General features: G+C 45.3%; 1 protein-coding gene across 1 annotated transcript in view; it reads right to left on the bottom strand.

The window, feature by feature from the left end:
• Positions 1–6640, bottom strand: part of LOC149350490 (uncharacterized) — a 77638-nt gene extending 70998 nt beyond the window's left edge. The window contains exon 1 of the mRNA XM_089575543.1: positions 6586–6640. Coding sequence (XP_089431669.1) covers positions 6586–6640 — 55 coding nt within the window. The remainder of the gene's footprint in view (positions 1–6585) is intronic.
• Between the last annotated feature and the right edge of the window lie 10713 nt (positions 6641–17353).

Here is a 17353-nt window from a genome sequence, read left to right as displayed (position 1 = left end):
CCTAGTGCCAGTGGAAATAATCTATGCGCTGACTGATATAATCTGCGTGCCATGAATTTAATCCGAGTGCAAAACATTTAATCCACGCGCCAGCGTATTTAATCCAAGCGCCAACTCAAACAATGCGAGCGCCAACCAATTTAATCCCAGTGCCAACGCAAATAATACGTGCGCCAGCTGTTTTAATCCAGGTGCCAACCAATTTAATCCACACTCGAAAAACGAATTCTGTAGAAGACTCCAAAGCATAGAACACGAATGCCAGGAATAAAGATGAGATAATTTTTCAAACCATGCGATGCCTGAGCGAAGTGTCCACATATTGCATAGATTTCATCAATATTATAACCAACACTGCTTTGATACAAGTGTTTTAAAGCGCCGTTTAAAGCGCACAATATCAGCATTAAAAAGCTGCACAGGGGCTCAGTGCTATGGCTTACTGGCTCTTTATTATGACGGAGGAGGGCACGAATGCACACACTGTTTATAATGGAACATTGAATCCATGTCTTTAATAAAAGATGCGATTATTTTGTCAGATAGTCAAAGAAAGTGTTAATAAACCGTACCCTAGAGTCCTACGTAGTTTCATGTGAAAAAAAGGTACACAGCCAATGATGGAAAGTTCCAAAGCAGAAGGCAAGTTTTGCGCCTCCATTTCCTGTGGATTGTCGTCTGCTTTTGCAAAATATGCTAGGACAACAGAAAAAGACATAGATATGTGCACACGTTACTAGAAATCTGTGAACTTTCTTTTTCAAGAAATAAGATTTATTTCTCAGGCACGTAAAAAAAACATTGTTAAAAACACAGAAGACAAGAAAGTTTCAAAGCAGACGGGTTTGTGTGTGCCGCATTGTGGCTGCATTTGCACAACGGTGTAGAGCTGGACAGTGGTGGTACGCACTCGTATACTACAAGCAGGTGATAGTGTACGACTTTTCCTTCATCTCGCATGGACGTTAACGCGCAGTATTTTCTTCCATGGAAGCCGATGAGCCGTGCTCTTACATCCTAATTGGACACCGAAAACGAGGACCGCCATTCAAGCCCCCAGATGCACCAAGAAGAAAGAACAGCAAAGTCTCTGAACATGACAGGGCCAGAATTCTCGATGTGTCAAGGCGTGGAGGAGATGTGAAAAAAAAAAAAATGGCAGACACGCTGGGCATCCATTTAAAGACAGCAAGGCCCATTGCAGCTACCGATAGAGAGGTGCTGAAGAAAGGCGGAACATCGAAGAAATTCGGAAATGAGGTTGTAGCGGCTCTCAAAAATATTGTGGGCAACAACCCTGCTTTCACGCTGAAGCAAATCAAACAGGCGGTGGAAGAAGAATTGCCCGGAATTGCCATCAGCACAAGTAGCATTGATCGCCTACTGGATGCGCATGGCTATGAAGTTGGTGACTCAGAGGCCGATCGACCGCAACAGAGATGACGTGAAACGCACCCGCAAAGCATACGCGCAGTGGCTGCAGTGTGATGGACCCCGCTTGCGCAGGTTTTACGTTGATGACATTATCGCCTGTATGCCAGCAAATGGTGTCATACACTGGACGGCTGTCGACAAGGTTCACTGGGTCGTGTTTAAGGAATTTTTGAGCGATATATCAGCCCGTGTCGAAAGTGAAGAGCCTGGTTCAGAAGCCGTTTTTATTTTTGATAATGCCCCCGCTCACAGCCATGCAGAACAGGCAATCCTGGCCAGTCAGCCGCACTCAATCAAGAGGCTGCCTCCTTACAGAGAGAGAGAGAAATAACATTTATTGACACCCGTCAAAAGGTCCTTACAGCTCATTTTTTAACCCTATAGAGGAAGTGTTTTCGAAGTACAAGTCTGAAGTCAAAGCTTTCCTCAGCGAGCGGAGAGACTTGGCGCTCACCACTCCGCCCGGACTGACTAAAAGGGAGCATCGGCGCAGTTTGTTGCTCGACGCTGCTCGACACTGTATGCAGCAAGTACAGCGAGTAGAGTGCGCTGCTTTCGACCGCCATAACTTTTCTTTTGTACCAGCAGCTTTGCGTGAAGATGACATGTAAAAAGTGTGAGGTCACACTTTGCGCCACCTAATGTCCTACAGAAAATAAAACTGCATTTCAAAGACGGCCCCTTCTGTGCTTGTATAAACCTAGATTGTTAACACCGCTATAAGGCAGCCGCTAGTAGCCATTCTTGACCTAGACTGTAAGCTCCGGTGTACCTTCGCTCACTTTCCCTTTTAAAACTAAATAAACCGTAAAGTGAAGAACCGTTACTCCGGTTCTATGACTTGTCCCACCTGGAAGAACTCTGTATTACACTACTCCCTTTTTGTTTCTGCTAGTGGTGTTGAATCTTTATCAGAGCCTCCCGAAAACATTTCGCACCGGTTGCATGAAAATGGCCGGCAATATGAAAACAGTATTAAGGCCGTAATTGTAACTAGCATGCAGATTCAGCGCACAAGACAACCCATAATCAGCAGTGCTTACCCAACTAATTAATACACGACAGTCACAAGCCGCAAGAGTTGCATCAAATACTGAGGTTTAACAGCTGCTAGTGGCTCTTTGATGTTGCAAGGTATGCGAAGAAACCGAAATAGTTCATGAGAATGTGACTCACAGGCTTGCATGGTCTCAGAAATTATCTTAACTTCGCTTTATTTCTGGCATTTGTGCTCTGCGCTCTGGAATATTCTACCGCATTCGTTTACCGCATTCGTTTTCCGCATGCGGATTAAATTGGTTGGCACGTGGATTAAAACAGCTGGCGCTTGTATTATTTGCGTTGGCACTGGGATTAAATTGGTTGGCGCTGGCATTGCCCGAGTTGGCGCTTGGATTAAATACGCTGGCGCTTAGATTAAGTGCATGGCACTGAAATTAAATTACATGGCAGGCAAATTATATCTGTCGGCGCTCAGATTATTTCTGCTGGCACTAGGATTAAATTCAGTGGGAAAACCTGTAGTTCGTATGCAAGCCACGCTGCAAGCAATGGCCTCACTATCGCCACTAGCGGCAGAAAGTGTCAAATCTTTGTTAATTTCCTAAAGCTACACTTTTCATCAACGCTTTATTGGATTCAAATTTTAAAATATATTTGGGAATGAACAAAATGTTCATAATATTATCTGTTGCCTTTTAACGTATTCGAGAGAAGAGAAGGGGTTGATACAAGGGTGCACCTAGTGCGCACTGTTCGTCTTCGGAAATGGAGAGACAGATAGAGCCTGAAAGAGAAGACACGCCTTTGACGCGCCCGAAAAGGCGTGTCAAACAGCTAGCGGCGAGTGTGAAGATAGATAGCAGAGAAGTCACGATTTCGCTATTGCTGATATGGCGCTGATAACTTCAGGTAGCGCTGCGGCCTGGTATTGCGCAGTGTATTGGGTTTGAAGTGTGAAAGAGGCGCGCAGGGTGCGCTTGTATCGCCTTTACGTGGCTTTATCTCTACATTTTATTGTCCGATGCCTGCGCACGTTCCGCGCTATCTTCGTTCACTGACTGCCGTCATCGCAAACTCGGATGAAACTCGGGCGAGCGTCAAACTCGGGCCTTCCGGCATAGCGCCCCAGCAAATGGCAAAACATCATCCTAAAAGCTCATTATACTTACGCAGTTCATCACATCAGACCACCTGAGCGTCTGTTCAGTATTTTTGGGGGAACGATTGCTCGCTCACTTGTCACGGCACGATGTGCCGGCGTCTCCGGCCGGTCATGCCCCCCCCCCTTGTCACGTGGGCCACACAACGTCGAGTGTCAAGATTCGCGCGAGAGACCGACAACGAACGTCGGCGCGAGACGCAGGAATGGGAATTTTTAAGCATTATTTCTAAAACACAGGCTGGCTATTTAGGACGTGTACACGCAACGACCAGTGACCTTAACTCTACATAATGAGCGGATTTCATAGCTACTTCCAAAAGAGTTTCATGTACCCTTTACGGCCTCATACGGTTCACGACTTGCAGATTCAGAACGCGATTCAGACAAGGAGCAATACAAGTTGTCGGTGGTACACGACATAAAGGGAAAATAATTATCAAGCACTGTTAAAGTTTATGAGGACCATGCAGCTGATGGCACTCTGCGAACTGTTAAGTGTGGAATGCAGTATCTAAAAAGAACCTTGTATATATAATAAAATTTTTAGTGCAGAATCAGAGCTTTTTGTTCATTTTATCAGCCGCAGTTCAGTACAAAAGCATTTTTCACGGTAAGACTTTATGAACGCAATTTTTTTCATATACTGCAATATTCCAGCGTAGCAATCAATATATCCGCAAATCTCCCTTCGGCAGGAATGAATTTTTTCTTGCTATTTACGTTTTGGCTGTCGCCAAAAACACTCCCCATTTTTTTTTATGCCAATCTTAACTACTCGATTCGAGCGATAAAAAACCTTTTAACAAAAGATTTTGCTTCGTATCAAAAGAAAGGACCATTAACGTCAAATTTTTTTTATAATAGTAGAGTTGATTTTCCCTTCGATCTTGTAGAGGGAAATTGTGTTGATGATGATTGTTGAAGGATGTTTGGCGTCTTGCAGATTAGAAATTTCTCAATCATGTTGCTAGAGGACTCTTCTGGAGAGGTGAACTTTTTATTAACAATTAATGAAACGAATAAAGATACAAGCAAGGAGAAAACTTATTTACATTTGAATGACTCGCAGTTTTACGTGACGAAACCAGCCCTCAGTCCCGCCGAAACAGCTGGTTTTAAGCCCTATGTTCCCGCCTTCGGATGGAACAGTAACCAATCAGGTAACACCACAAACATCCACCACTACATCATTGGGCAAAGGAAAACATCACCAATCAACCAACACTGTACAAATATGTACACTTTCCACCATGCAGATTTCGGGGGTTTCTTCTTTCCTCCCGTGAGTTTCGCGAACTTTTTCGCTTTCCCAAGGTGCAGGTTGTTTCAGCGTCCAGTTGACCCAGGTTCGAGGAAAGCCACCTCAAAGCCCATCTGTACAGTACCCTCACTTACAAACTGTTTTCATGCCTGCAGCTAGCGTGGCAATATCCTGTTGACCGCGTCTCAAGCTGTCAACGCACGCCGCTGTAGACATGGGACAGAAGCCACGCACTGTGACGCGGATCCGCCTCGCCGCAAAAACGTGCCCAACAGGATGCGACCTCACGTATCCGTTCCCGGAGGGGGTTTGACCTTTTCCGTTTTCCCGGAATCCTCCGCTATCCGGCCTCCCCTTATCCTGCTGGGTAGTGAGTTCAGTTGTGCACAGGACAGAAGAAAAAAAAACGCAATGGGCATTCCTTTCTCGCGAACCCGGATGTGGCAAACAATGTAGAGCACCGCGAACTTCACTCCTCCCATCCAAGAATGGGACGAGGGCACTTGTTATTAGTGGGACATTAAAGTTCAGCCAAGATGTCCGAGAACAAAACTACACACACACAAGCACATGTATGCCGTCTGTCCAATCAGTCCAGCAATATGCACGCATGAGCGCACATAGCAGTTATTTCAACCTGCACACACAAGGTCAGAAACCAGCTTGCACATTCCACAATGCACCATGCCAGACCAGTGAACCAAACTGGCGGAAGTTACTTCTAGCCGCCTACGTCCCGAAAGAGAATATCCTGTTTCTGTTGAACTTTGTCCACAAGATTGGACCAGAATTCCGAATTGTCCGGCACAGCGCCGGTTGCAAAGGCTGCCGCCGCTATTGTATCAGCAGAGCTAAGCGGCTCCCCGCGGGCTACGAAGATTGCTTCTGCCATCACGTTTCCATTCTCCCCTTTTAATTTTGCAGTAGGGTTAGGGCTGTCATCGGCTACTTCAGATGCAGTTTTGAATCGATTTTCAGGTAGCGCTAGCTCTTTGTATAGCTTCCCGCCGACGTTCCCTTATTCGTTCCAGTATTTTGCTTTATGGTATGATGCTCAGAAGTCGTGCTGTTGTGATGTCACTTTGACCCCGCGAGTGAGCTAAATGATGAAAAACTGTAGCGCTCGAGACGAGGACACAACGAAGACGACAACACATGCGCTAAGACGACAACACATGCGACAACACATGCGTCTTCGTTGTGTCCTCGTCTCGAGCGCTACAGTTTTTCATCATGAGCAACCAACTCTCCCAAACATCCACCCTGAGCTAAATGACTTCATCTATATCACCGTCAGTCATAATTGTATGGAAATAAGTCGCTGAGGGCTGGAGCCAAACATAACCCAACGCAGACACCTTTTTGGACGTATAGCTCCTCTTCATAACTTGCAAAGGTGGATTTCAGGTCGAGACTCCATGGCCTATGAAAAAAGGAGTCATTCGCTCCGCAAGCGTTTTGGGGATTTACAGCCCCGTAGGCCTCAATACTTTCATTTAGAGCTTCACATATTGATGCGTGTGGAAATCAATAGAAAAAAATTGCTTACGCCGATGGGCTTCGCGCAAATTTTGAGCTGTGTCTTTTCGTAACTAAAATACGTCAAGCGGGCTACGGAGAAGACATGGGTTCTTAACAGGCAAGGGTGCAAGAGAACGTTGAAGGTACAAGCCCACCTGGTGTTGCCATGTGTCCCTTTCGGAGACGGTAACGCGAAAAGGGTCACCTTCTTTATGGGTCTTTATGGTGAAGATGGCAATGCTCAGGTCGTCGCCCTTCATTACGGATGAAGCCAGCCCTTGTCGTCGCATAACTTTTTGTGGCCTTTTTTAAAACTACTTTAGGATTAACTGGACACGCACGAAGTTAGTGTGGATAGCTTCAGTGGCTCAGTGTTTGTTTTCTACCATGGAAAGGATGACGAAGCATCCTTCCTTGCCAGATTCAACCAGCTTGAGTGTGGCGTCCCGAAAGCTGGCCGCAGTGGAATAGATCGGTACTTGCGCTCTGGTGTGCACTTTTCTTGGTAAGGCGCCGATACCTTCAACGAGGCATGTGTCTGCTTCGTCGCTTTTAGCCTTTGAGGCAGAGCGTTTTACCGGCGGCATGATTTCCGTCTTGCTAAGATTGGCCTTCAACCAAAACTTTGGTCCTAGCCTCAGGGCGTCATTTACATGGTCCGGCAAGAAAGTTGTCCCAGTCAAGTAGATGCCTTGGCCGGCAGGCAGACGGAACTGTTGATGCGTCTGCAGTGAAGGATCTTCCGTCAGAGAAATCCGGTGACCTCAGAGGCACCCGTCCGCAATTATCGGGAGTAGTGCTTGACGGAGCTCCAGGGTGGGCTTCATGGTGGCATGCCACACAGATGTATTCCTTGAGCGTGCACCGACTAGCCCTCCAAAATGCTCTCTTAAAAATGCCAACAGTTATACAAAAGGGCAAAAGGATGAGCCAGGAACACAACCTTCACGAAATACTGTCCTCGAGTGCGTATATTGAGAGCGCGTTGACGCGTCTATTGCGTGCTCGTACAGGAAATTACCTGACAATGCCGACGTCATACACTTCCATTCCATCAGCTTGGTGCGAGAAGCAACGATGAATCAGCGCATTAAGATAATCCAGCGCTTATCTGATTTTAAAAGCGTGCCCAAAGAATTGTGAGGAGAGCTTCACGCATTGCAAGCCTCCAGCTCATTGGCTCATCCTGAGCGTCGCTTCTGGCTCGAAGCCGCTGCTTTGGCTCCACAGAGCGACCACCCCTGCGAACGCAAAATAGGAGCGCCAAGCGTCGTGTCGATAGCTGTGTACCGGGCCAGCAGATGACGCAACGATGGAATAGAGCGTAGGGCACCTCGATACATGCGCGCGCGCGGCGCGCGTCTATCGCATCACCATAATCCAATAGGCGCTGGCTCCTCTTCGGTACGTTTGTTCCCGATAGTGCTACGTATTACACTTAGGTACAAGGCAGGCACTTTCCGTGGGAGGATGGAGGGGGGTGTCGAATGATGAGAACGGAAGAGCTGCGCGTCTGCAGCCACCATCGCAACTTGCTTCCTGAAGTTTTAATATTTAATTCACCCGAGGCTGTGTTTCACATAAGCTGCGCTCACACACGGAATATCTTGCAGTTGCAGTCTTTTGAATACATGCAATAGACCCCGTCTTCGAATATTTCCGTGCATTGCAAAGAGCGCACAGCTGAACTTGCCCCTTCCGGCAATATTCATGTCCTTTTGCTACTGAAACAGCGAGGTACCAGAGAAATAATGGAAGCACTTCACTTTGGCAATATTGCGAATACGTGTGAGTTCCTATTCTATCAGCCTGCACGAATCGGAAATGACGTATCTTCGGGGAAATCAACTGACTTCTTGAAGTGGTGCTTAGATGTCTTGTCGTTTCTGCTTTTATTAGGAGGAGTGCATGCGTAACTGCTTCCCATTTGTGCAATGTTTTTGTTTATTAAAAAACTTGGGTCGACAGTCATCTCTCACCCCTTTTCGTTCTTTTTTGTTTCGCTGTTGTTTCGTGCTGATTTTGCAAAATAAACTTCCTTGAACTTACATCGAGGTGTAGCTCTTCGTCAGTTTTGAAGCGAAAGCTTCACTACAGCACCTCATGCTTCGATCGCCGGGTGCCTAGTTTTCACCTTCAAATGACCTTGAGCTTTGAAAGCAAAACAAAGGCACATAACTGGCCCTCGTGGGACAGTGGACACCTTAGTCGCGCTTTAAGCTACGAAACCAATGGAGCGGGAGCTTGGAAAGGAAAAGAAAGGCGCATAACTGCCCTCTCGGAATAGTGGACACCTCAGTCGTGCTTTAAGCTACGTGGCAGTGGTGACAGATGTGCGCTGCATGCGTTGGCATTAACAACATTGTGGCAGAAACGCGGCACTGAAGCCATAGGCCGTCGGCGTTCATTGTGTTCATTGCCGTTGGCGTTGACAACGTTTTACACTCCGATGATTTTACGGCAAGGAAATGCGCATAACTGGCTCCGTGGGTTAGTGGACACCTGAATAGCGCTTATAGGTACGTGGGGTGATAGAGAGATGTGGGCTGCATGCGTTAGCTCTGACAATGTTGTGGTATGCACGCGGCACTGCAGCAATAGGGCGCAGCGTTCATTGGGTGAGCAAACTGTCGTGATCAACCATTAACTGCCATCTGCCAGGGTGGCAGGGTGGGTGCGCTGCCTATCCAGTGTCCGGAACGCACTCAACGCTACAGACGCCAAGCCGCTTATAGTTGCACGATACGCCATAGCTTTCGCTCTCCAACCATGGGTTCAGCAGTAGTTGAACCGCAGCTAATTTTCTTTTTAATCGATGAGCGCTGCAGCTTTTAGCACCAAGCAAACGAAAGTGAATGGCATGAAGGAAACGCGAAATCATTCCTTTAGTGAAGCGGCGCCGATGGGAATGGCTTTGGGTATTAAACATTGCCCTCGCTCGCCTAAAGTCACGTCCTCGGTCGGTTGATGCGTATCAAATTGCTGAAAGGGGAGTGCTTTTCGGTTCCAAGTGATCTCAATTTAATGTGATGGCTAAGTTGATCACGACTGCAATGACGAAATCGCAGTGACATGGCTCAGGGCCTTGCACATCCTTCGCTTAGGAGTGGCAGAGAGGTTTCAGCTTCCTCGCGACGCCCACACCTTAATGATTTGGTCGTTACGAGGTCAGCATTGGTTTTGTTTGACAAATAAGTGAGGCAGCGAAATCGCAGTTAACTTCAGTACATTGAACGAATAGCCTTTAGCGTATCCAGACAAGTCACACTCCAGACAGGGGCCGGCCGGACGGTTTCAATCGTAGACCGGCACCTCGTTGAAACCAGCCCGTAGTGGCCGATGGCCAGACTCATGCACAATTTTCTGGAAATGAAGTAACGACACTCGTAAGGTTTCTATACACGACACCTTTGAACTGGAGACTCTGATAAACGTCTCTGCTCATCTTCTATATCAGCTGCGTCCTCTTCGTGTCTCCTGCCATTATGATTACATTCTACATTTACTTCCAGATTCCTTATCATCAGCGCTTAGTGACTAGCCCGACCTTCATTATTAAATTCCACTTTTAAGCTCTTCCTGGTGAACAGCACATTCCCTGCTCCTAGCTCATATTAAATCACATTTTAAAGCTACTTTCGTTGTCGTATGTATAGGGTCTTTCTTTCAAGGTGAAGAGCAATTTTTACTGGTTTCTGTGAAACTCCGGATGAGCCTGACTTGTATTGATAAGGTGTCTTTTAGAAAATATTGTTTACCACTGAGTAGAGCTTAAAGCACCTGTGGAAACCAGCCGATATTCTTAATTAATTTTAAAGCGGTCCTCTCGCGTTCTCATCGCTGACTAAGCCCTCTAAACCCTTCCTGGCTTCTTCAGTATGAGTTCGAAAAGTACCTGTTAGGGATCCAAACACAGGTAGTAACCCTGACGTATTTTTTAATGTGTTAGCATTAAAAGCTCCACCGTGGAGAAAAAACGTCCGGCGTCTTCCGGCGGTGTAATCTTGTGTACTCCTGCCACCTACTACATGGTAGATAGCAATGGTCACCTGCCGCAGCTTGCAGGTAGCCAAGTGAAGTGAGGGAAATTCTCCTCTTCACTTCCAGGCGAGAAGGTGGCTGCCATAGGCAGAGCCCCCCAAACAATGAATTTGTAATATTGTCAATGGCTAACAATGGGCACGAATGCTTCAGCAGAAATGAAAATGACTACCAATGACCAGGCAACGAGCACAGCAAAGTTGCTCAACAGTTCCTTCAGCAAAGCTGAGCAAAGAACCTTTAGTGAGCAAATAAATACACGGCAAGAGATATCAGATAATATGGAGCGAAGTAAAAGAGAAGCAAGTAGAAGCAAGGTTAAGACGTAATGCTAACGAATTGTCATCGCATAATAACTAAGCTCCCCCACAATTTCTTGTCATTGCGATATCGTCTTGCCACCCTAATATTGCCATGTTTCATAACATTATAAGCAAGGTAACTGGAAGGAGTGATCTTGTACCTGAGTATAGGCGCAGGTATTGGCAACACTCTGAAAGTAACGCGGAAGTTCTGCGGATGGTAAAGTATGGGGCCGATGATTTGTAATTAAGCGAAATAAAAACTAGGTTCCATTACTGAAGGATTTGCTTAGCGAAAGCTGCAATTATTAGCGGGCGTGTGAAAATAATGTTGAATGATTTACATTATATCCCACGGGAAAATGTCAAGTCCAGGCTTTTTGGACATCAATTATAATTGCCAGGCAGCCGTGGAATACTGTAAGGTGGCTGTTATGAAAATACTAACGGTAAAGGTCCATTGTAGCAGAAACTTTCTTTTAAGGTTTGTCCATCGCTCGAATCGAGTAGTTAAAACTACCACAAAAAAAGCCAGTGGGAACGTTTTTTGACCATAGCAAAAATGTTAATAGCGAAATAATGCAAACATGCCGAGGGAAGATTGAAAAATTCACTCGACCAGAATTCTGGGTGAGTGACGGAAAATTTATGAAACAATTTTTCGCAGGCACACACCTGCACATATATATGTTTATTTGAAATATATCTTACAGACACGTAGGGCATAGTGTAAGGGGGTGTCAATTTCAGAAAGTGCATTAATACATAATAAGCACAAGGGAAGGAAAAGAAAAAATTCAATAAGCAACAAAAACATATGAACACGTGAAAAAAAGAACAGAGTAACGAACTTAACAAGAGCATAATAAAAAAAAGTGATACGAAATTTAGTTCAAAACACAACAACAAATATGATTTGTACGTCGCTTGTGATATTATCAGCGCACAATCAAAAAAGTCGTGATATAGCACAATTAATGATATTGTGAGCAAAGTACTACAGATATAAAAAAATGAAAAGCATAAAAGAAAAAAAGTAAGTACAAAAATTGCATCAAAATGACACTTAACAGCAGCAGCAAAGCAAAAAAAAATATTAAAACGATGCGACCGAAGGCATCTTAAGCGGTGGATTAAGTAAAATGCGCGATGAGTTGGTGAGGAGTGTATCTGGATGAGATAGAGAAGCGATGTTATCTAGTAAATAATTCCATAATGGGATCGCTCCAGGAAGTGCCAATGAATTAAAAGCTCATGTGTGACCGTAGACCCATGTGAAGCTGACGTGATTGCGCAATCTTTTAGACGTGCGATACGGAACATCGAGGTGAAGCGAACGTGATATATTGAGGCAAAAGAGTTTATGGAATTTAACGTCCGAAAACAACTCAGACTATGAGAGACGCCGTAGTGATGGGCTCCGGTAATTTCGACCGCCTGCAGTTCTTTAACGTGCGCTGACATCGCACAGTACACGGGCCTCTAGAATTTCGCCTCCATCGATATTCGAATGCCGCGGCCGGGATCGAACCCACATCTTCCGTGTCAGCAGCCTAGCGCCATAACCACTTAGCCACCGCGGCTGACTATTGAGGCAAAAAAAACATTGGCTGTGGCTCAGCTAAGGTTAAGCCTGAATATCTCGAAGCGAAAAGCTGCGGCGAGGCGGAGAAGGAGCCGCGCGTGTAGCGAATACGGTGCTGTCTTAGAAGGTTGCTTTAGAGACATGTACTGTGGTGTGCATTCCTTTCGGGTGTACACCAAGATATGAGAGACAGGCATTTGCTCTCCTTAAAAGCAATTTTCATTTCATTTCATTTTCCTTAAGGCCCTTACGGCGCGGTTCGGGTAGCCACCGAGATATGAGAGAGGCAGGCGTCGTTTCCTTTCCTTCATTAATGACTGCGACATTGCAACTAGCGTGGAAACACAAGGACAGCGACACAGGAAACCGACAGGACAGCACGCTAGCGTGCTGTCCTGTCGGTTTCCTGTGTCGCTGTCCTTGTGTTTCCACGCTAGTTGCAATGTCGCAGTCATTAACGAATTCACACCAACTAGCCCAACTGTCTTCCATGATCATATTCCTTTCCTTCAAACCAGTTTTCTTTTCATTTTCCTGCCCTTACGGCGCGGTTCGGGTGTCCACCGAGGTATGAGTTTCCTGGCGCACTGCTTGTCTTTTATTTATTTTTTTATTTGTGTCAGGTGTAACGTCACTCCTTTCGGGTGTACACCAAGATATGAGAGACAGGCATTTCCTTTCCTTAAAACCAATTTTCATTTCATTTCATTTCCCTTAAGGTCCTTACGGTGCTGTTCGGGTATGCACCGAGATATGAGAGAGACAGGCGTCGTTTGCTTTCCTTAAAACCAATTTTCTTCTCATTTTCCTTCCCTTACGGCGCGGTTCGGGTGTCCACCGAGATATGACAGTTGCGGCGGTTGCGGCGGCGGCCGCTCCGACCACCTGCGCCTCTTTTGTGACGTCACTCGGTTCTGCGCGCACACAGCTGTGGCTAATTCTGATCACGGAGCATACGCCAGACCCGGTGTTGACTAGCCTAGTGAAGCTTTTCGCTTCAATACTTGTGAAACACTTAAGAGAGCGATGTCACGGCGTGTGGCTAAAGACTGTAGAGAACAATCAGGTTTGATCTAAGTAATGCTTAAATGGTAGTTATAGTTTCTTGAAATTAATCAGGCAGCACTTTTCTTGAGAGACTAACATGGTGACCATGTTGTGATAAGGAGACCAAATAGGAGAAGCGAACTGAAGTTGTTGACGTACAAAAGTAAAGTAAGCTGGTTTAAGAATTTTAGCAGAAGCTCTGAGATACAGCGTTGGTACCCTAAACACTTTAATCCGATGGCGCATATGGATGTAATATAGAAGAACCGTGAAAGATCTGAAGCCAGTTTAACCTCGAGGTATTTTAAATGGGATACGTGACATAATAACTCATCTTCAACCTGTACGTGTAGTTAAACATATTATGTTTGCGGCTGGATGAGATGACTTTGCACTTTGGTACGTTAAGGGTCATGAACCATGTGTTGCACCAGTCATTATTAAGTTGAAGATATGACTGGAGCGCCAAGTGGTGATCAGTAGAGTTAACAAAGCGGCAGATAATGCAGTCATCCGCGAAAATGGGCATACATGACCTATGAAGACCGTCCCCGGGTCGAAAAGAGAACTACATGCGCTAAGCTTTTCATGGTTATTTTTTACTTTTTGGTGATTTCGCTTTACATTTATTAACCAGCTACTTTGGACCTAAACTTGAAGGAAACAGTTGTGGTGAAGAAATACTGTAATTCTCTTGACGTTTCGTCCGGGGACTGGCCTTCGTCTGAAGAAACTGAGCTGCGGGCAGTCTCTTGAATTTATATGACGATGTTATCGCAATCTGCATCAATCACTATGAATGTAAAAAAGCTAAAATCGAGAGAATTAGGCATTCGCAAAAAAGGTAAATTTACATATCAGGGGTCGCTTAAAATACTAAGTGGCAAATAAATACAAAATTCCTGTCGTTTTTTCTGCGCCCTGCAAGCTAAAAGCCTTTGTCCAAAGGTGAATGAGGAAAAAGCCAAAAAGGAATGCGAAACGAGGCATGAACACCGATATGTTGGCTGCAAGGTGCGAATTGTCTATCAGATTCCACTTTCATGTGGCAAAGTCTATATTGGCCAGTCCGGACGATGCTTGAACAAGCGCCTGCGCGAGCATGAAAAATGCCTTGACAATGGGAGCGGAACAAATATGGTAGTTCACTGCAAATCATGCAAATGCTCACCAATTTTAAATAAGACAGAGGTCATTGGCCGAAGCAAAGATGCGCTAACGCGAGAACTGGTAGAGGCGTTCCATATCAAAAAGAAAGAGCAGGAATGTGTCAGCAGCCCTTCGGTGAAGATGTACTCTAACGAGTATAACTTTTTAGATAGCCTGATCTGATGCAAGCGTGTGGATATTTTGCTTGTCATTCGCATGAGTGTTCTCGTGATTAGGTTCTTGAAGGAGAAGGGAAATGTACAAATGTGTGCGATCGAAACTTGAATAAACCAGTTGAGAGTAGCGCTTGTCCCGTTCGTCTTCTGTCCCTTGTGTGTTTTTTGTCGAGCTACAAACATCCCCTCAAGCAAAATGAACCAACTCGCCCAGCAAAAAGTTTTACTGTACTAAGAAAACGTAGACACGTGTCGAACTTACCCCTCCATTTGGTGCATTGCCATGTGCTCCCGAAGCAAGCCTCCCTACGCTGCGTTGTTTCATATCCAACCTTGCTTGAACATCTGGTATCATACAAAGGACCATATTGCCGTAAGTCAAACTATTCATGATCACTCTAGCGCCGACTTTGTCTGCCGGCTTTATAATAATTTCGCAGGATGTCGCCAATCTTTTTATTGCTTCCGAACTGTTCGTGGATAAATTGTGCCTGAAAGGGACTTTATATGATTTATATTTTTAGATGCTTCTAGGATGTCGTGCTGCAACGCTTTAATATGCATGTCCAGATATTTATCACGCTGCGCAGGAGGGGTCCAGTGTTTGAAGGAGGGCAACGTATTTTAACTATCATTGGCCCTTGGACGGTAATGGAAATACTCCCACAGTCCAAGATTGCGCGCAAAATTGTCGAGATATTTAACAAGGGCAAATTCATTATATCCAGCGGATGCGAGACAGAAGTTTAGCCCACGCGAAAGGAGTCTCATTTCTGCACTAGAAAGAATAACATTTGATAAATAGATGATGCTGATGGATAGAAGGGAGTCAGGTTTTTCAACAGTATCAGTAATCGAAGTGACGCAACAATCGTTTGCTTTTTGCAGCAGTGCTAGCGAGGGAGTAGCTTCATTACGCTGAAATTTTAAAATTTTTATCTTTAAGATCACTGCTGTCTTTCTTTTCATAGTGATCGAACAGGGCTAATTCATTTTCTTTCAGTATGTAAGAGGCAATTAGCTGTCTTTCTTTGTTTCTAAACGATTTTGTTGTTGAGCTGTAATGGTCGATGACAGTGCCAGTAAGATGTAGTGATGTCCTTTTTTTTATTTCATTTATTTCGTCCTTAAAGGGCCGAGGGCATTACATAAGGAGGGGGTTACAAATTGTTTTGTGTGAACGCACTCATGATGAAAACATAGACAATAAAAGAAACACTGCAACTGCAAACACTAAAAATAAAGATAAAGAGTATCAAGTGGTTATATAAAAAAAACAAGAGAAGCCAAGAAAGCACAGAAAAATACAAGAAAAACTCAGGGAAAATACAGAAAAACAGTAAAGGCCAACAAATGGTTCACGTGTTCTGAAAATGACTGGTGAGTTTCGCGCGAAATGATTTGCGATCGTTGCATGATACTATGTCGTTAGGCAGGGCATTCCAATGGTTTATTGCGTCAGGAAAAAAGGAACTGCTCATTGCTAAAGTACGACTCTTGATGCTGGCTATGGGGTGGCTGTGGCTGAGGCGACTGGAAGTTCGGATCGGTGGTTTCAGCAGGGGATGTTTTGATATCGGATGGTAGAAAAAGCTGTGTAGTAGGCAAAGGCGTGAGATGATTCGGCGTGATTCAAGTGTGGGGAGGGAGATAGAATGTTTGAGTGCAGTGATGCTACTTTCTTTTGAGTATTCAGAGGTGATAAAACGGGTCGCGCGGTTTTGGATGACCTCAAGTTCGGTGCTAAGGTACGCTTGAGAGGGATGCCAGATGGATGATGCAAATTCAAGTTTGGGACGAACAAATGTTAGGTAAGCAAGTTTTTTTACTTCGGGAGATGCTGAGTTGAGGTTACGTCGGAGATAACCCAAGACACGGGAGGCATCAGAACATATTCTTTGGACATGGTTCACCCAAGATAGTGAAGATGTCAGATGTAATCCAAGATACTTATATGACGTTGTTGAGGCAATCGGGACTGAGTTAATATTGTATGAATGATGAATAACTGCGCGTTTGCGAGAGAATGACAACAGTTGGCATTTATCTAGGTTTAAAGGCATGAGCCATCGGTCGCACCATGTGCCTATTATGTCAATATCTTTTTGTAGTAGGTGACTATCGGTGGGATCACGAATAGGGCTGTATATTACGCAGTCGTCCGCGAACAGTCTTAATTTGGCGTTTGTGTTTACTGAAAGATCGTTAGAACCTTTAGAACCTCTTCCCATCTAGTCTTATTACGGGCGGACACTTCTGAGGCTGTTGGCTGCATAGAAATTCTAAGTCCTTTCCGCACAAAGGAAGCATCCGCGTACGCTTTGAGAGAGGAAGCAGCTAGTTCGGAACGGATGCGCTTTTCGACTACTGTCCTAATCCTAAGGTAGTTCCTAGACAACGTAAGGTCTGCATCACGAGGTAGTCAGGCTCTAGGAAGTCCTTGCTGCTTGTTTCATTGAGGACATCGCCGTTGCGTTGGCGGTCTCTAGTTGGTCGAACATTCTAGGCTATAAGGCGGCTGGTCACCTCGGCGTTTGATCTTGCGTTTCTCCTTCGGTGGGATCGGGCTTTTTTGAGGTACGGTACCCGACGTTACGCTGGAGGTCGCAGGTTGGGCAACAGTTGCCGTTGAGGATCCGGGACTGCGCAGGGGAGCGTTGGCAGTGGTTGCAA

The sequence above is a fragment of the Amblyomma mixtum genome, chromosome 3 (assembly GCF_055824585.1).
Source record: "Amblyomma mixtum isolate Tamu chromosome 3, ASM5582458v1, whole genome shotgun sequence".
NCBI classification, from domain to species: Eukaryota; Metazoa; Arthropoda; class Arachnida; order Ixodida; family Ixodidae; genus Amblyomma; species Amblyomma mixtum.
This window is presented reverse-complemented; position numbering and strand designations above follow the sequence as displayed.